The sequence below is a fragment of the Stegodyphus dumicola genome, chromosome X1, assembly GCF_044657685.1.
Source record: "Stegodyphus dumicola isolate Sdum_Otavi_A_Nest chromosome X1, ASM4465768v1".
Classification (NCBI taxonomy): Eukaryota; Metazoa; Arthropoda; class Arachnida; order Araneae; family Eresidae; genus Stegodyphus; species Stegodyphus dumicola.
Genome location: NC_140780.1, coordinates 156,814,240 through 156,835,199, shown reverse-complemented (window position 1 = coordinate 156,835,199; position 20,960 = coordinate 156,814,240). Strand labels below are relative to the sequence as shown.

Here is a 20,960-nt window from a genome sequence, read left to right as displayed (position 1 = left end):
TCAAAATTGGAAACGCCCTCTCAACTACAAGAAATATTACTGCAGGTGTCCCTCAAGGCTCCGTTCTCTCTCCTTTTCTTTACAATATTTATACTCAAGACATTCCATAAGAATCTCATATTACTATCGCCTTATTTGCCGACGATACCGCCATCCTAACTCAAGCTTCAACCATCAATACTATACAAATTTTTCTACAAACCTATTTGGAGCTTTCTGAAAACTGGACGACGCTGTGGAGAATTGCCGTTAACACTAACAAAACCAAAGCCATTATTTTCAGAAAAAGAGAAACAAACTTCCTCTCGCTTAATCTCATCTTCTTTGACGACGATATTCAGTGGACGGATCAAGTGATGTATCTCGGAGTCACACTCGACAAAAACTCCCTTTTCGGCAACATTTACACGAAACTGCCAGGAAATTCAATATCTCAATAGCTACTATGCGTCCTCTCCTCGGCAGACATAACAATATGACTATCAACAATAAACTTGTTTTATACAAGTCTATCCTTAGACCTACTTTACTTTACGCCAGTCCGGTATGGGGACGCGCCGCTAAAACCCATATAAAAAAATCCAAGTTATTCAAAATAGAACACTTCGTGAAATTATTAATGCACCTTGATTCATCCCAAATTCATAGAATCACAGAGATCTTCAAATTGATACTATACAAAATTATATAAAAAAAACTTGCAACATTTTTTTCCTTTCTGTACTATTACATCCAAACAGCTGTATCAGTTCTTTGCAATGCTCACCTTTTCCTAGAGAAAAACACAAATATCCTTCGGATATTCTTACCTAACATTTTGTTAATTATTTGAAGTACTTACTACCTTACTGATCCAACTTTTTTTTTCACATTGCTTGTATATTTTCATTCATTACATCTTTCTTCGCCGACTGATGGCGGCTAAGTGAAATATCCCATTCTACCATCTCGATTTTTCTTATCATCCTTTTGTTGTTCCAGACATTCTTTTATCTGATGCAGTGTAAAAGCGCGCTGTCACTCTCTTTCCATTCGACACAAGTCGATTCCGTTGATTAAGGGAAACCATATTTTTTGTTTCGGCTTTGCATTTTATATTCATCCCACTGCCTACACTTCCTGCAGTTCAAAGAGGCAAAAACGTTTCAAGCAACAAATTTTCCGCAACCTCTGGAAATAAGCGCGTTGCGATATTCTAAAAAAATGTTGTATAAATTTGAATTTAATTTGCATGCAAGAGATTGGCAAACTTAAATTCCATGTAGGAGTTTGTAGGTAAGAAAGGAATATATTAATTGCAGATCTAGCTATGTTAAAAATATGCTTCATCTTGTTTATAACTTGTGCATGCTGAAAAAATTTAACTGTCATTTTGTTCTTTTATTTGGATATTTTTCTGAAGTGCTCCATAAGACAGTAACACTGAGCGAAGGGAAACGAGCTTAATAGAAACAAATGAAATCTGAATATAGAAAATAAAGGTGAAAAAATTCTAATTAAAATTATTAAAAAAATCACATTTGTTTGCGAAAAAGCTGATCTCATTAACTGCATTAAAATGATTTGTTAAAAAATAAGGTGATGAAGCAATCTTTATGCCTTATTTATCAATTTAAATTCACATGTTATTAAAAGTGAGAAATTCTACCTCCTGTCGTATTTGTTGCCTATCTAGTTTTTTCATTTTACTTTTCTAAAATCTAACTTTTTCAGATTAAAAGAAATTATTTTAAATAAAATTCAATTATTATTTTCGTTTAAGGAGGACAAATCACACAGAGAAAGATCATCAATCACTTCCTAACTATAAAACTGTTGTTGGCTCTTGCGCTTAACTAATGCGCAATGCAACTTCGGAAAGTATAAATTCGAGCGTCTGACTTTCCTCTCTCATTTCGTGCAGCGAGTTAGACTTAAGATATCAAGACGTGAAAGAAATGGTTTTGAGGAAGATAAAACTGAGAATTATTGCACTGTCAGTTTATTTATTACAGTTTGTTGCATAAGCTTTTGAATATACCTAAATAAACGGTTTTGCATACACTGTACACTGTCGGAAGGAAAAGGTATGGTGGTGTACTTAATTATGGCAAAGCACACTAGGGCTATCTTGCCTAAGGGGAGGGATGCCTTCGTGGAGGACTTTCTAAGTTAAACTGACTCATATACACGTTACACATGGGGAAAACCACGAAATCACCCATGCAGCCAGCCCGTTCGCGGGATTCGAAACTCGGACCGAACTACCAGTGTTCAGCGACTTTACCGCTCGGCCGCTGTTGGGCAGGAAAAGGTATGATTCAACAATCAAAATATGCGAACGGAACCTAAATAAATAGAGAATCAATAACCTGTCAAAGTCTACAGAGGAACATGGCATTTAATGGGCGTAATACTGTTCAAAAACTAACACGTATGCGAGCATTACTGAAATATTTATGTTAACATGAACTATTCTCAGAGTACTTCGTTCTACATATTTCCATTATTTTGCCGCTCGTAAGGCCACATATATTGACTAGCGTGTACACTTTCAGCTCACCGAATTTGAGGTAGTAGTATTTTCTGTATGGGGTTGTTTTGTGCATTGTGCACATCTGCTTACAGGTTGTGATGAATACGTGTATGTCAGTTAGGAATCCTAGACATCCTCGAGATAGCTATCTAATTCTGGGGCAATATTATAGAGATGAAACTTAATATCATGAGCATTGCCCTTAATCACAAAGCAACCTCAGTTACGCAATAGTTTGAAGATAACCTCGTATCCGACTGGCCGTTTCGAGCCTTAACTTCAGTCATATAGAGCGTCTATGAGATGAGGTAAACAGTAGAATAAGAAGCTCTGAATCTAGGCCAATTGCCCAGAAATAGAACTGACTTTACAGTTAAAGTTAAAAGCTTTCTAGTATCTTGTTCTCAAAATCTTGAAAGTATGCATTTGAAAACTTTGCATTTTAAAAGACTAAAGGCCGACTTATGCCCGTACAGTATATTTTCATCATGTTTAAGAAACAAGAAAAATATGCCTGAAATCTGCTCCCTTTCGGCGATAGAGTTTCTCTCATTGACATTGACATCCTCATCTCAGCTTTCAGTTTCTGTTTCCCGAATGCGACGGCTCCACTCGTGACTATCAGCATTTCCTTGCCATGATTTTGAAGCTGAGATACCTTTAAAAGACCAAAATACAAACATTCAGAATTCCAGTATTTATTTCTACTTAAAAAGTAACATAGTGAGTTACATATAGGGGTAACATACCACATTAATATTAAAAGCAAGGAATTTTGTTCATTTTATTTGACTACAGCAAATTTCAGAATGCAGATTTGTGTTTTTATAACTCTAAAAAAAAGAAATGAATAACATATTTTTTAAGACACATTGTTTTAAAATTAGTAAGAAATCAACATTTTTTAATTTAACCCTCCTACTGATTACTGACTTCTGTTTGCATAAATAAGGCAATTTTAAAGAGCATGTTTTTCATTTCTCAAGCATAAATTAAATTACATCTACCCCATTTATCGAAAAGACAATCCAAAAAATTATCGTAACGCACTTAAACCTCACTTTTTAAATAACTTAAAGCATTAAGCTGCATAAAGTTTAAAAAATTATGTTCGCATTATGCTACCTTTTATATACGACAGAAAAAATATTATTTATATTTTGAATATTTTTCCAATTTACATTTCAGTTCTTACTCCGAGTAAAATTAAAATATCACAGAAATATAAACCTAATTTGCGTATATCGATGGAAATATCAACTTTTTTAAAATAAAATAAAAAACAATATTCCTTGAAAAATGTAAGAACAAATTACTTAGCGTAAGCGTAATATATGTAGAAATTTCTATGGTCAATAGTTAAGAGTATCTATACTACATACTATACCATGCAGATGCAATGTGTCAGTATTCACCAGACAGAATTTAATTTTTTTACCTCTCCAACGATTACTGAACAGAATATTACACTTCATTAAAATTTAAATAAACTAAGAAGAAATTTAAATGACTACTATCTATATATTGCTGCTGAATTTTATTATAATTACTAATTAGGATCTATGTTTCATACAGAATTATCGCATCACAATAAAATGCAACAAAAATATTCCTTCAAAAATTTTCGATACAGACCTTTTTTTCCTCCGCAACATTCAAAATTTCGCGATCGCAGTTTTACTCGAAAGACTCATTCGACTTAATCTTGCTCCAGTAAAACATTTCACGTTTTAATAGTTATTATTTTTTTAGTGGAGCATACATACAGAATGAATAAAACCTTTTAATATAACATCTATTCGCTTCGAGTATATTATACTACGCAGTATCCACTATCATTTCATCAACGCCTATTTGCTTTTGTTATATTAAAAAACTCAACTGAGGAACACTCACTCTGTGTTCCTCAATTGTTATCGAACATCGTCTATAACCACTTTACAACTAACTGGGGATTTTAAGTTAATACTCTGAAGTTGTTAAAAAGAGTCAAATCTTCTCGTACAACCATATGCTGCAACATTCTTCTAAATGAAAGAATTGCTGCTAGAGAGTTGAAATGCTTTTAGGACAGTAGGTCAGTTTCTAAAATTGGTTATGAACTTTTTCACTTTAGATTTCACTGTCAATTTGAGCAGAATCTTTCATCAAGAATGTTAAATGATTCTAACAACATTTTAAACTGAGTTCTAGTTGTTCGACATGAGGGACCGAAGTTAGAGGCACTGCAACCGGTGCGTTTGCGCATGTGGTAAATTTTTTTTTAATTTACAGGAAACCAAGCAACAAATTTTTTAGACATTAAAAGAGGCAATATCCAGCAGAAGTTATGGGCAAGAAAATTATTAGAATTTATAAAAACCCCAGACAGCAGAATTTATGACCTCCAGAAACTGCACCGGTCGGCACAATGCATAGCAGCGACCCTCTCGACATGTTACCAAAAGAAAGAGGCACGAGTTAAAAGAATAACAGCTCAAAAAGTCATAATTTATTAAAACACAAGCGTCTTCACACTACAAAGCGTGTTCCCAATTTCTTTCATTAGAAGCAAAAAGAATTTAAACACCATTCTAAAAGACATTGGCAATGAATTTACCAAGGAAATTCAGTTTCCTTTAAATGTCAACAAGTTGCTGTGTTAAACATTTAAAGATGTGTACATTTTGTTTTTGTTCATGCCAAAAACAAAATTAGATTTTTTAAGTTTGTAGGGTTTATATTTATTTTAACTAACATTTATTTTAAGTTTAAACTATCTTTCCTGTCAAGCCTTACTTTCCCCTGGAACTGCCAATGCCAGAATATGTAAATTTGAGTAGAACGCGCAAGCATTTTATCAGCGGAAGTATTATGATTTAAATAGAGAGGAAACAAGTTCGGTGTGAGATTCTTACTTAGCGAGCGCGGAGGTAGTTAGCGAGAATTGAAGAACCCCGCGTTGCGGCCTATGTGCTTGGCGGGAAGTAGTGGTAATCGTTCCAGTGAGCTTCAAGTCTGCTGAATTAGCAGCGGTATTGTGAAACGCGGTGAGTTAGTTATTTTAGAGAGCCTCGTAGTTAGAATATTGTCTTTACTTTCTTTTCAGGTTCTTATTTTTATTTGACTGCCAAGTTGGCACAGTCTGTGAGCGTCAAGAGCACGCAATTGTAATTTTATTACGTTGAATAAAAAGGGACTTAAACCCTTCACAAGGCTCTATCTTTTATACAAGTTTTCACAGTCACCTCTTGGTTGCGTGCAAGTTGGAGGCGCGCAACGTTATATTGGCGCCCGAACAATTATCGAACTGAAATGGCCGAAAACTGGATGGAAGCCGCTGGACAACACCAAGAAATGACAACTCAGAAGGATTTGGATACCTGGTCCAGACTTTGAGAGCATCAATCAAGCCAAACGTCCATTTCGACGGAAAAAATTCCGTGGCGGTATTTCTCGAATGTCTAGAAAACCACTTTCAGCTCTACCCTGTGCCTGAAAGACAAAAAGTTGCCATCGCCACATCAGCACTAAGAGGACAGGCCGCGCTATGGTGGAAAAACATAGGAAAATTTCTACTAGGTGAATTTGGAAGCCCGACATATATATTTGACAATTTCAAAAAATCGTTAGTAAAGGCCTTCCCCATAGTGAAAGATCGCGCACGGCTGGAAGCCGAACTATATAGTTTCTATCAACGGGATACAGCACAATTGACGGACTTTATTTTACGAAAAATCAAGCTAACGGATATGCTGTATGGAAAAAAACCCGATGCGGAGATAATTGAAATAATATTACCAAGATTGTTACCCGCTGTCCAAGACTACTTTGAAATTAGAAACCCAAGCACATTCCAGGAACTTTTCGAATTGGCGGTGAAGTTTCAAAATCGCAGAATAGCGGAAAAAGCGAGAGGGGAAACATATTCTCAAAGTACCCGAAGGAAGCAGGAAACCAAAAATGGAAATCGCTCGTATGGGGGAAAGAACTATCAAGCTAACTCATCGAAACTCGAAGGTCAAGGCCCAAAAAGAAAATTTGAAAATAAGCATCCGCGTACCCAGAAGACACAGATTGAAAGGAAAGCTTTAAACGACTAGAGGGGCCTGTGAAAGGGAGGGTCCAGACCCCGGAAGTTTTAAAAAAAACCCTCAAATAGACATTTAAACACGGTCATCGTAAAAAACTCACAGCTACCAATTATACATGTCCTGGTTGGCGATGTACCAGTAGAAGCCCTCATCGATACAGGAGCAGAAGGAAATTTTATGAGTGAAAAGTTCTTCAAAAAGAATTTTTATAGGATACGACTGTTTAAAACCAGAAATACGGAAATTATAGCAGCGCAAGGAAAAACATGTCACTGCATCGGGAAATTATCATTAAACTTACAGGTAAAAGAGGAAAATCTCAAAGTATTAATTTTTGTCGTGAAAGACCTGCAACACTCTCTTATTTTAGGTATGGACTTTCTAAGGGCCGCGAGGGCCAAATTAAATTTTCAAGATAGTTCCGTGGTGTTGGAGATGGACCAGAGGGTGGTGGAACCTGTGGAGACACCTGAAGTGGACCTTAGCCATCTGAATGACCAGAAAAGTAAAGCAATACAGCAAGTGGTGAGTACTTTTTCTCATTTATTTTCAGAAAAACCAGGAAACTGTCAAATCGTGACGCACAAGATTCAATTAAATGCCAAAAAACCTTGTAGGACTAAACCTTACCGCTATGACAAACAAAAAGACGTAATCATCGAGGAACATATTCAGGAGATGTTAAAAAATAAAATAATAACGCCCATAAATAGTGAGTACGCGAGTCCAGTCGTACTATGTAGGAAAAAGAACGAGTTTCCTCCTTCGGATAAAAGGGCTTGGAGGTTTGCTATTGATTACAGAAAACTAAATAGTATTACAAAATTTCCAGTTTACCCTTTGCCGGTTATAGACGAGATCATTAGACAGATCAAATCGACAAAATATATGTCTACTTTGGACTTAACGTCTGGCTACTATCAAATAGCTATGAGACCCGAAGATATACATAAAACCGCGTTTATAACAAAATGGGGCACTTATGCATTTTTACGCATGCCTTTTGGGTTGTGTGGGGCCCCATCAACATTCCAGAGATCTATGGACATTGTTCTAAAGCCTGTCCTAGGAAAATCAACTTTAATTTATCTAGATGATATAATTATAACGAGTAGTACGTTGGAACAACACATTAATGACCTCGAACAAGTTTTTAAATTATTAAAAGAGGCCGGTCTTACAATTAACGCCTCAAAATGCAAGTTCGCAACTAAAGAACTTAAATATCTCGGTTATAAAATTTCGCAAAAGGGTATAGAAACGCAAGATTCAAAAATAAAAGCTATTGAGAATTTCCCACCGCCCAACACCGCCAGGAAACTTTCATCTTTCCTTGGATTATGTTCTTACTATCGATCTTTCATAAAAGATTTCGCTAATATTGTTGAACCACTCTTAGTAATCAAAAGAAAAAAGAGTAAATTTACGTGGACAGCGGAAGCTAACACAGCTTTTGAAAGATTAAAAGAAGCGCTTATTAATGCCTCTGTTTTAAAATTCCCTGAGGGGGACGAAAACCTGGAAATTGCGGCAGATGCGTCAGACTATGCGGTGGGTGCGGTTCTTATGCAAAATAACCATCCGCTGGCATTTTTTAGTAAAACATTGAATCAGACACAAAGGAATTATACAGCTACAGAAAGAGAAACATTAGCCGTATTAATGGCTGTACACAAATTTCGAGTTTATTTCGGCAAATCGCCAGTAACAGTCTTTTCGGATCATGCGGCTGTTGGTAGACTTTACTCGGGGAAAAACCTAACGCCCAGGTTAATAAGATGGGCTTTAAAACTCCAAGAATATAATATCACAATAAAATATAAACCGGGTAAGGAAAACAATGTAGCTGACGCACTTTCTCGTATAAAACTGGACGATGAAGGAAATGAACTTAAATGCGCTGTGTTGACTTCAAAAATTTTAGATTCTAGAGATACGGTTATTACTGAACTGAAAGCTGATCCTGAATTTGGAAATATCTATGCTTATTTGAAAGACCCCGAAAGCTTTGAGCATACAGATATCGATGCGATAAGAAATAGAGCAAAAAACTATGAAATAATAGATAATTTATTATTCTATACGAAAACAACAAACGAAAATCTTGAGTTTAAACCAGTCATCCCAGCCTCGCTTCGATTAAGCATTTTGTAGGAGTTGCACGAAGAAAAAACAGCGGGCCACCTCGGGGTCAGAAAGACTATAAAAAGGGTACGCGAGGCAGTATATTTCCCGCAATTATACAAAATAGTAACGGCGTATGTCAGGTCCTGCAATCAATGTCAGTTAATAAATGATATTAATTACAGCCCGGCCGGGTACTTAAATAGCATTCGCGCTACATTTCCGAATGAAATTTTAGGCATAGATCTCCTTGGTCCCTTCCCCCAGAGCGAGTTAAATAAAAATCGTTTTCTTTTAGTAATAGTAGATCATTTTTCAAAATGGATAGAAATTGTTCCACTTAAACGCGCGTCAGCCAAAACAGTCGCAGATGCATTCTTACACAGATACATTTTAAAATACGGTGCACCGATAAAAGTCATTAGCGATAACGGAAAACAATTCATTAGTCAAATATTTGAAAACATATGCAATGGACTTGGCATACGCCATATCAAAATGGTTCCGTATAGACCACAGGCTAACATAGCAGAAAGAGTTAATAAAAACATAGTAAAAATAATTCGCAGTTACGTGAGCACACATCACAAGCGCTGGGATGGCTACATAAATGAATTAGCTTATGCTTTAAGAACGGCACATCATGATACTACGGGAAAAACTCCAGCAGAATTATTTTTAGGCAGAAAGTTAATTACGCCTTTAGATAAATTATTCTTTGTGCAACAAAGAGAGCAGGAGTTTAAACAACAAGATGTGCAAAAGTTGATTGATCAGGCGCTTAAAACCTCGGATACGGCAAGAAATAGGCAGAAACTTTATTATGATAGAAAACGCCGTGAAGCAGATTTTAAAGTTGGGGATAAAGTATTGAAGCGGAAATTTTCTTTATCAAGTGCCCCAGACTATTTTATGGCAAAGCTAGCTCCAAAGTTTGAAGGCCCCTATGTAATTCAGGAAATCAAAGGGATAGTATTATATCTTAAGAACGACAGAGGCGAAATCTGTAAAGCAAGTCCCGACCAGGTGAAAAAATACTATAATCCAAATGATTTTGAAATCCTTAAAAGTTTCTTGCAGGACTCAAGTCTAAACGAAGTAGAAGAATCAGAGACTACAACAACTATTCCACCACCCAAGAAACAGAGAACTGAAGAGAGACCTAGCACTTCTACAACCCGGACGTCGGTATCAAAAAGAAAAAATGATTTTCAAACTCCGGCGTTTAAGAAAAACAAAAATACAGATGAACCGGGTAAAGAAACCGTGGTAAAGACGAAAACACCACCTACAAAGGATGGCAGGAGAAATTACACATCAAGGAGAACGCGCACACGGCCACAGAGTCAGGTGCCAGCAAGGCCGCCGTTCCGGAAACTGAAACGACAACAGGAGGCACAAAAATACGACGAACAGAAGAAATTCAAGAAGGACTCCAGACCGGAGGACGTCAACACCAGCCGTCCCAGGCAGAAACGCAAAGGCCAACAACCAGACGATTACTCCGTCAAGAGGCCAGCATGTAGAGGACGCAAAAGAAAAAGCAACGTGGACGACACTCGAAGATCAATAAGGAGAAGATTGACATCCATGAAACCTCTAACTTGGGATCAATTTTGCCAAAAACGGATGACGGAGTTTCAAGCATCGAAAACTCAAAGATAAGTTAAAACCTTCTATAAATTTTTCTTTCTGTTTCGTTCCGAAATGTTATGCATAAGTACGAAGTTCTATGTTTTGACGAAAGTCAATATGTCTCGGTTGAGACTTAGTTTTGTTTTACTTTAATTTGCTAAGGCAAAAGTATTATTTTCTTTAAGTGTAAAAGCTAAAAACAAGCATTTTCTGTTGGTCGAAAGACTAATTCTGTTATGTTAAAGCCAAAATTTGGCCGGAGATAAAAATAACTTCGTATTCTTGTATTAATAAGAATTTTAGTTTCAGTGCCGCCAGCTTGGCGAAGAATGAGTAAAGTAAAAATTTATTTTCTCTTATTCATTTTATGGTAAATTGTAAAAAGCATATGTATTAAACTTTTGTAAATGTATGTAAATACTTTCATGTTATGTAAAAGTAGAATTTAGTCTAGAAGCATAAAATTGTAGATGCTAAAAGTGAATGCTTAAAAGCAATGAAGTCAAAATTTAAGTAGTAAATTGTAGATAAAGTCATGCTTTAGAGCGAAAGCCTGCATGTTTAAAGATGAATGAGGGGGAAGTTAGAATGAATGTGTTTTGTAGGGTTCTCCACCTACATTTGAATTTTTAAGAATATTAAAGTAGCTCATTGAGTTGTAGAATGTCGAGTAAGGTGTGTCTATTTGGTCGTTGAATTCTAACAAATCATGGTGGTTAGGGGAAGTGTTGTAAGACTAAAACACGAATATTCCCGTTTGACACCACACACGGTGGAGAGCCAGTGTAAAGTTAAATTAATGCTTGAAAAATTGAATGAATGTGAAGTAAGCAATAACTAAGAAAAACGAATCGTTTAAAAACAAAAATTTATTGTGTCAAGAAAGTGTAAATTATAATGTATGTAGAAAGATACTGATACTTATTCCTTCCAGATGCTGGAAGGAAAGACCAAGATTGATTGATGAAGTCCAGGAAAAGTTGCTGTAAGAAGAAAGCTTTGTAACGAGCAACAGAATTTTAGTATATAATTGTTACATAAGATTTTTTTTTTTTTTTTTTTTTTTTTTTGTGTAAACGAGGTTCTCCCCAGTTAGTTCAGAATTAGATAAACTTACAACAGGTCGTTTGTAGGACCTGCTTCCAAGTTTTCCAAATTCTGGCAGCGGCAAATGTAGGGTTTATATTTATTTTAACTAACATTTATTTTAAGTTTAAACTATCTTTCCTGTCAAGCCTTACTTTCCCCTGGAACTGCCAATGCCAGAATATGTAAATTTGAGTAGAACGCGCAAGCATTTTATCAGCGGAAGTATTATGATTTAAATAGAGAGGAAACAAGTTCGGTGTGAGATTCTTACTTAGCGAGCGCGGAGGTAGTTAGCGAGAATTGAAGAACCCCGCGTTGCGGCCTATGTGCTTGGCGGGAAGTAGAATAATCGTTCCAGTGAGCTTCAAGTCTGCTGAATTAGCAGCGGTATTGTGAAACGCGGTGAGTTAGTTATTTTAGAGAGCCTCGTAGTTAGAATCTTGTCTTTACTTTCTTTTCAGATTATTATTTTTATTTGACTGCCAAGTTGGCACAGTCTGTGAGCGTCAAGAGCACGCAATTGTAATTTTATTACGTTGAATAAAAAGGGACTTAAACCCTTCACAAGGCTCTATCTTTTATACAAGTTTTCACAGTCACCTCTTGGTTGCGTGCAAGTTGGAGGCGCGCAACGTTATAAGTTATTACATTATGTCAGCTAACATAAACGATATTTTGTAATTATAAAAATTATCTACTTACATACTAACTCACCTTTTTTTTTAGTCTACAAAGATGTGCTAAAGTTTATCATTTAAGATTCATTACTCCTTCTTCAACAATTACACGAAGATGCGGGTCAACAATAAAAAAACTTTTACGAATAAGATGAACTTAGTTCAGGGAAAAGAAAAATTAAAGGATGATCATGAAAACATAATTTCGAAACAATTTAAATACTTAAATGAAAATGCTGATTTCCGTCGTCACTTGCAAGATACTGTAACGCACTATTAAATCAAACTGACGCATATATGATTGGAATACTATCCGTACTTCTTAAGGTTCAGCACTTCAGAACTAGCCATGCTAACATATGCGCTGATTTGAAATCGATTAATTGTCGAGTTAAGAATGATTGATGATACTGAAAGTGTGATAAAAAGCATATCTCAATATTTTTGCGAAATTTTCATTTTTCATTTTTTTTAGCGAAGAAATGGTTATTTTCATGTTTCGTAAGCAAATAAAATTTGCTTTTTAGCCCTATCAGTCACTTTTTCCCAAACGTCGTTTCAAGAGTAAGAATGCTGTTCGTGTCCATAATGAAACTGATAGGTTGTAAGCATTTAATTGTAAGGTTAATATTGTTCCTTGATATAATCGTTATTAATTTTACAAATCTGAAATAAAATTTAGATATGCAAATAAGTTCAATTAATTCTTTAAGTACTTCTTTATTTATCCTCTGCTGAGTTTTTTCACTGAGTACAAAATAACTGTTGCAAAAAAAGCATGAAGCTCTCTACACATAAAAGCACACCTTAGAAAGGAAACCTTGCACTAGTTTATAAGTAAAAAGGTAAGATCTAATGCATTTACTTATTTCGTTTTTTAATAGTTTACTCAGTCGTGTGCAAAATATTCTCATTTTTGTGAGGTAAATATAAAACTTTGATGAGTGCAATAATTCTCGAATTCTTTACTTTAATTTGTGATAAAAATGGCATCTTTTTTAAAAGTTCTTTTAAATTTTTATTTTGGTATTTAATATTTTATGAACAAAGACTTCTAAATTTTTTATTTATCCTCCACTGAGTTTTTTTCACTGAGTATAAAATAACTGTTGCAAGAAAAGCATGAAGCTGTTTACGCATAAATGCAGACCTCAGAAAGAAAACCTTTATAAGAAAAAAGGTAAGATACTTGCACTGCTTTATAAGGCCTTTTACTTGTTTCCCTTTCAATATTTTACTCAATCTTAAGCAAATATGCTCATTCCTGTGAGTTAAATATAAAAATTTGATAAAATTTGTGTAATAATTCTCTAACTCTTTACTTTAATTTGTGATAAATATGGCACCTTTTTTAAAAAGGTTTTTTATATTTTTATTTTGGTATTTATCATTTAATAAATAAAGGCTTCTAAAATAATAGATAAATATTAATTCCTTCTCTTGCTATTCAAAATATCAAAATTTTATTAAAAACTCTCAATTGTATTAAAAGACTTACTTTAGTACACTGATGAGCCATCTATAATTATTAGACAAATATCTTATAATTTTATAAATAAATGCAATATTTTATGCTGCGTTGAGTGAAAACATCTTCATTTTCGATATCTCCCATAATTTGAACGAAATGAAAATAAAAATGTAACATTTGAAAGAATCTTATTAGCTACATAGAAAGTCATGCAAATTATTGAACTATAATTCTTAATTGATAATTCCAGTCTTAAACAGTTGAAAAGACCAAGTTTGACTGACCTTATTGTAAAAGGCGAGGTTGCGTATTCAAAGCGATAATCATGTTTTAAAGTAGAATTTTAATACTTTGCTATTAGTAAATCACATCACAAACTCTCAAAACTTCTCGAAAAACATTAAGTAAATGAAAATAAATGACATAACAAATAAATCGTAAAACACCGCAGATCTGAATTTGCTTTTATTAAAAATTTTAAAAGCATATTTAAATCTCTAAATTAGTTTCTCTTAACACACATCTGTATAATTTTCTTTTCAGGTTCGATATGGAGGACACACTTGGATAGAGTACACACTGTATTTTTTTAGCCCAAAATGTGTTAGCCCAGAAGGGCTATTAATTTCATTTTGGCATTTTGCGTCGAAAACTTTGTAAGGATTATGTTAACTTCTATAACAGTTAAGTTTTGAGTTAAAATTCCTTTCCTGTCTTCCTGAATTTCAACTCACAACTTCCGGCCAGAACGTAGTTTTAGAATCACGTTTGAATACAAATGAGGAGACGTATTTAACCTTTAGAATTACTGTCTTCGTGAGAGAGAACCAGTGGTTCTCACTAGCGCGAGTTCACCTTCTTAGGCTATTCTCTCTTAAGCTATTATCACGCTCGGCCATACTTTAGGCCCTTGATAGCTTCGCCGTTATTCAGCATTAAGGGGCCAACTCTGTTAGAATCTTGATAGCTTCGGCTATATCTTTTTAGTTAAGATTAGTTAAGTTTTAGTTCTTAGTTTCCTAAGTTCAAGTACGAGTGGAGGCTTTATTGCAAAACTTCAAGACGGAGTTTTGTTAAACTTTATTGGAATAATAATGGGTAATTTTCCCCTTCTTAAGTGTTGTTCTCTATCTCACGAACTCAAGCGATTATTCGCTGATTAGTTCTTAAGATTCTTCAATTGTAACCTAAAAGTACACAGCACAAAATCTTACAACTTTAAATGTCCGTTTCAATTTTTAAAATTCTTGCCACCAAATATTATCGCCCTGTGTTATATTTAAAGAAATTAAATGATGAAAAATCTGCATAAATGTATGTATCTTTCTCGCATTGTGATAAAACAACGGTACCTAGAGCCATCAAATTTTTAATAAGGTAATCCTTCACAGAATATGGGCATCTGGAAGTTGGAATTTCTTTTATTATCGATGTCATATTCTGTAACATTCTGTAACGAATTTTTGATTAACAAACTCGCCGATTTCAAAGCGAGCACTGGCAAAACTGTATGGAAAAAAAACCTTTCTATCTCCAGCGCGCGAGACTGTGTATCGGAAATTCTAATTCATTTTAAAATTATTTTGAGAGACTGCTGTTGAATTGAATTTTGTGGTTTTAGTGAGAAGAATATGATATTTAATAAATAAAAGTAACACACAAAACGTTAAAAAAAAACGTCCTTTTAAGCGTAATGTAAAATTTGAAAGCTTTCAGATTTTTTTTTTTTTTTTTTTTTTTTTTTTTTTTTTTTTTACTTTGCCCTTCATTACTGCGCTGATAAACAAAGGAATATTTTTCCAAGTCCTAATTTTCTTTCACATAAAAATTGAAACACTTTGTCTCACACCAAGTTAGCATAAACTGAATTTACAAATTAGACTGCAGTCCTTCTCTCACATCTTGTAAAATATCCGTTTTTTATCTACATTACTGCAAAGACATGACAAATAATCTGGTGCGGTGGTTGGCAACCTTTTCCCCCCCGCCCACCAGCGGCTGAGCGGTAAAGTCGCTAAACACTGGTAGTTCGGTCCGAGGTTCGAATCCCGCGAACGGGCTGGCTGCATGGGTGTTTTCGTGGTTTTCCCCATGTGTAACGTGTATACGAGCCAGTTTCCCTTAGAAAGTCCTCCACGAAGGCATCCCTCCCCTTAGGCAGATAGCCCTAGTGTGCTTTGCCATAATTAAATACACCATCACCACACCACCTTTCCTCCCCATACACGCTTTCACCATTTGTAGAAGATCATTCCCTCCCTCCTTTCGTAAACTTGAAAAATATATCTATACGTTTATTTAGATTATTTTCTAAGGTTGTTTTTAAAAGCTAAACAACAAAAAGTACAGAAAATGTTGGTAAATACCAAAACTTTAATAAAAGTAGGTGTTTATATTCATAAACTAAAGTTAAATACTTAACAGCTAAATAAAAAATTAGTCGCATTCACCCTGAAACTATGAAATTTCTCCCTTATTGAGAACAAACTCCTGATCTAGTGCATGACTTAAAAAAAGCATGGCAACAAAAGAGTTGAATCTAGAATGCTTAAAAACTGTTCACGGTTATCAAGCTTTTTCGATCTAACTTTGAATGCTTTGAGAATATTTAATTGTTTATGCTCCGAAATTTCTTAGAATTTGTATTGTTTTATTTCATAACTACCTAGGTAGAAAAAACTACATAATTAGGAAACACTTCTGTATAAATTTTGTTGACAAGCTTTCATATGGCAAGCATATATTTATTTCGCACTTATTCTTTCCCGTATGAATTAATTTGTATTGCAAATTCAGAATGTCATTATGCAATTTCCAAAAAGTTATTTTGGATTTTAAACTTAAAATATGTTTAGTGTTTCGGCTATCCATATCAAGAAGTTGAAATTAGACATGCCTGATCTGGACAATAAATAACAAAATATATTTTTTGTATATATCACATTTTTGCTGAACCTAATTGTTTGGAAAACCTATTTCACTCAAACAATCATTGAAAGAAGAGATTCATTGAGTAAAATCTGGAAAATAATTTAACAATGTTTTAGAAATATTTTCAATAGAGATCATTGGTAGCTAAACGGTTAAATATAACACATTTCTGATTCAATGTCCATTCTCAAGAGATGCAGCAGACTTTCACATTGTTGCACTTCATGCAAAAAAAAAAAAAAAAAAAAAAAAAACATATTTCCGAATTACTCTTGATCACTCCTTGCATCTGCAGTCAAGTGAATCCAAAAAAGAAAAAAAAAACGAATTTTGAATCGTTGTTAAGAACAAACATCAAAATCAAGTCATTGATTAAGCTTGTTTCCCCACAGAGACGTGAATATTAACAGTGACTTAAAGCCAATGACGCATTTTCCTTATGATAACTGTGTAAGGATTTTAAGTTTTATTAACGTTTATTTTATTTTAAAACTTTACTGTCCTCTCTTATTTTCCACTTCCGGCCAGAATAAACGCAGTTAGTTTTAGTTATGTAAATTGAACTTGCAATATGTTAAGTATTTAAGCTGTGGCTTTTAGCCAAGAATGAGTTAGAGAGAGAAATTTCTCACTACCTCACCTCACGCGCGCTTTTCTGTCAGTTGCTGTCCGCCTTTAAGGCCAGAGTTTAGTCCTCTTGATACTGAAGACTTGTTGTAGCTTTCCCGCATTCTGCGTACTACATATGTAAAGATTAAAAGGCCAATCTTCGCATTACTAGTCTTTATAAAGCATTTGAGTTTAGTTCTTACTTAATTTAATTAGTTTGCGGTTCTTATTTTTAAGTTTCAGACTATAAGTACTGGTCTTTGTATCCCGAAGTGCGGAAACAGTTATAAACTGTGAAGAATAAATAGTAATTAAATCTTTCACATTTGTGTCATATCGTCTACAGTTGCAAAGAACACAGTTTTAAGTAAACTACCTGTTCTACTCAGGACTCCAGCATGTTCGCAAAGTCAATAAGAAGAAATAGTAGTCCTGATAGTGGCGCCCGAAGAAGAAGACATATGGCCGACGATCAGGAAGAATTTGATGAACCTGTATCATCGGCTCAGAATCCCAAACTGCCAGCTGCCAGCCTAGAAGGATTTGGCTTCATCGTCCAGACCATGCGGGCAGCAATGAAGCCGGCGGCAAGCTTCGATTGGAATTCACCGGTGAACAACGTTTTGAAGAAATTAGATGCCCATTTTATGTTGTATCCAGTTTACGAATTTCAGAAAGTCATCTTAGCTACCAGCGCTTTGAGGGGTCAAGTGCTTAATTGGTTCGAGGGCATCAGAGAAAATCTTTTGAGTCAAATGGGAAGTCCCACCCATACTTATGATAATTTAAAATCTGCTTTACCCTTCCCGGTAGTAAGGAATCGAGCCAAGTTGGAGGCGAAACTCTTTAGTATATACCAGCAAAGAATTGAGGAGCTGTCCAATTTTATTTAGAAAAAAATACAAGTGTTTAAACTGTTGTATGGAAGCCGGCCATCTCCTGAAATAATCCAGGTGATTTTCCCTAAGTTACTTCCACAGATAGAAAACTTTATTGAATTAAGGAATCCTACGACGTTAGAAAGGTTATTTGAGCTCGCTATCCAGTTTGAAAGCAGAAGAACGGCGGACAACGAAAGAAGACGCCAGTACGAGCAACGAAGCCAATTTGGTGCTCCAACGCCACAGCGGAGGCAAGATCACGGATACGGAAGCAAGTCGAATCAGTGGTGAAAGAACCGGCGAACGTCGACAGTTCAATAGTTAAAAAAAAAGTATGAAGGTTAGCGGAAAAAGAATTCTAATCATACTAATTATGTGCAAATTTTTCTCTGTACCAGCTTAAAGATTGATCTCCCAATCGCAATTTTGTATTTTTTCCCCCATAATCTTTTAATTAAACTGTCTTGTGTTTTCTCTAAATTTGTTCCTGCCAGATAAATCAGTTGTATCTGCAGACAACAGAATGTTTTCTAATTGAAATATTCTTCAGTTTTTTTATGTAGGATGGGGCATGAATATCTGGCACTTTTTCATTGTACTTCTGGGAATGGGGACACATAAGTACTATTATTAAATGTTGAGATTGCTGAAGCTTCAGAAACATGAAAAACTAACTATGCCTTTTTTCGAGATTCAAAATACAGATCTTTCGTCTGCCGGATGTGCTCCTCATACATGGGGGAATGCAATAAATCTGTAGATTCTCCTACGCTTAATGATGTGACTGGAAATGAAGCCGACAAATTGTCGTCAGCACATTTTAGTCCAGGTTCTAAGTTATACATTTTAGATCAGGAAACATTAAAAATCAACTAAGTCATCTTCAAGATTCCAGCTCCTTCAATTGCCAAAAAGGGTTTCTCTTGCAGTTCGGTAGGCAACTTGAATTATTTTTATTTGCATTTGCGGGTTTATGGTAAATGAAGCTAGAAAAATTTTATCTGTTTTTTATGTCAGCTTGAATGCTTAGTAGATGTAAAAAGGCTAATTATGCTCTTAGCCATATTACATTAAAACTGCAATAAAGTATTTCCATTTGGCATCTACTTGGAAGAAGAATATGGTATTGTATTATCTAAAAAATTAAATCAAAAATATCCACAGGGCAAAGTGAGGGAATTTAAGTATTTTAGTTAAAATCTTGGAAAAGTTGGGGTATTTCATACAGCAATATCCAAAATAGCAATTTTTATGCCAACAACTGAAGCGATCTCTTTCTTGGTGCATTATGTATCGCATGAGCATCATTCAGGCAGCTGGCATAGATCTAATTTATCAGCTTCAATCAAGTTGTCTTTTAGAAAGGCAAAGCAAGTTTCCTGCAACTTCGAGAATCAAAGGACTTCAGTTTTTAATTAATTCTAATTCAATTTTTAAGTAATTATCTTTATTTTTATGTTATTCATATCATTTACTGTTGCTTCCTCCCTCTAAATTTATTTATTATTAGTAAATAATACTTTTCAAATTTCGGAAAATTTTCTCTGGCATAAACCCTGAAATTAATTCTAGCAGTGTGATGACATACCATCACGAAATTTAATACACATATTTTTTGCTTATATATGCTGCTAAGTATAAAATACTTGAATTTATATTAAAATATCATTTAAATATACTTCTATCTTTCGTTTAGCTGCAAAACGTCTGCAAAAAAAAAAGGACATTTTCTAATTAGGATTGGGCAGATTCTAATCTCAATCTTCAGAGGAGAAAACAACTCCTATTATGGTTATTTTAGTAATTCTTTGAAGATTATAGACTAGAATTTTCTTAAAGCACACCTGGAAAAGTCAGGGAATTTCATTCTCCTGTTTGTCAACCCTGTTAGTGTAGATTTTGAATAAAACTGAGAGAAACTATTCTATTTCCTTTGAGATTTATAATCAGTTTTATTATCTAACCATAAACACTTTATGAGGAATAAGAATATCTCATAAGGTGCTTTAACCCTTTAACTGCTTAAGACGTGTTTAAACGTTTTCAGAGTTTCCTTTAAAAATGCTTTAGACGTCTTTACACAGATTTGAAATCGCTCGAAAAATGTTCAAGACGTGTATACTCGAAGCCCAAATTTTGTCAAAAATGCTTGAGACGTGTTTAGACGATGCGTTCTGGTGCTCTTTCCCCTACCTTTCTGCAGGCGGTTGTCAGTTGACACAAAGCGCTAAATGGGGTGTGAAGTCTCTTTGAAAAGAGCACTTTACGAGTGAAGTATCATTGTCAGACAGCATGTATGTATTATCTGTGTGGCGACTAAAAGTTTGCGAATGAAGATAAATCGTCAACTGTGGTACTTTATACAAAAGAAAGTCAAACAAGATCAGACGTTGTTATAGTACATTGTCGAATTTTAGTAGAAACAGGAACAAATAAGAATTGTAACGGAAGACGGCCTTTTTAATAAATCATATGTATAAAATCGCTTAAAATTAATGGTGTGTAAGTTAAGTAAAACAGTTAGTGTATATAAGGGTTAGATATACTGGCACAAAAAATTACTGTCAGAAGAACAATTACCTAAAGAATTAAATTAATTACATTAAAAGAATTTCATATAAATGAGAAAATAAATTAACATCTCTGCAAATGTCAATGCTAACAGCAATAGCACGAATGAAAGTTATTCTTTAAGTTCCGAACTTAATTCATCCGTCGGTACGCAATGTTTGTGTCTTTGCGATTGCTTTTCATATAGATACTACTAAAGGCCGCCAACGACGTAGCAGTAAAATCGTTGGATACTAATAGTTTGAAGCGGGTTTAAATCCTAGCGAATAGATTGCCTGAATACCAGTTTTCGCGAACTTTTGCTGCCCGTGATTAATGTGAATATGAGCCAATTTCAGTTAGCTTTTCATGATAACGTTTCTCGACTACGAGTACTCGCTTGGG

General features: G+C 34.7%; 1 protein-coding gene across 4 annotated transcripts in view; it reads right to left on the bottom strand.

Annotated features, from left to right (window-relative positions):
• Positions 1–20,960, bottom strand: part of P5CS (Delta[1]-pyrroline-5-carboxylate synthase) — a 172,770-nt gene that overhangs the window by 87,538 nt on the left and 64,272 nt on the right. For all 4 annotated transcript variants that reach the window (XM_085808339.1, XM_085808341.1, XM_085808342.1 and 1 more), the window contains one exon: positions 3,030–3,173. In XM_085808339.1, coding sequence (XP_085664465.1) covers positions 3,030–3,173 — 144 coding nt within the window. The remainder of the gene's footprint in view (positions 1–3,029; positions 3,174–20,960) is intronic.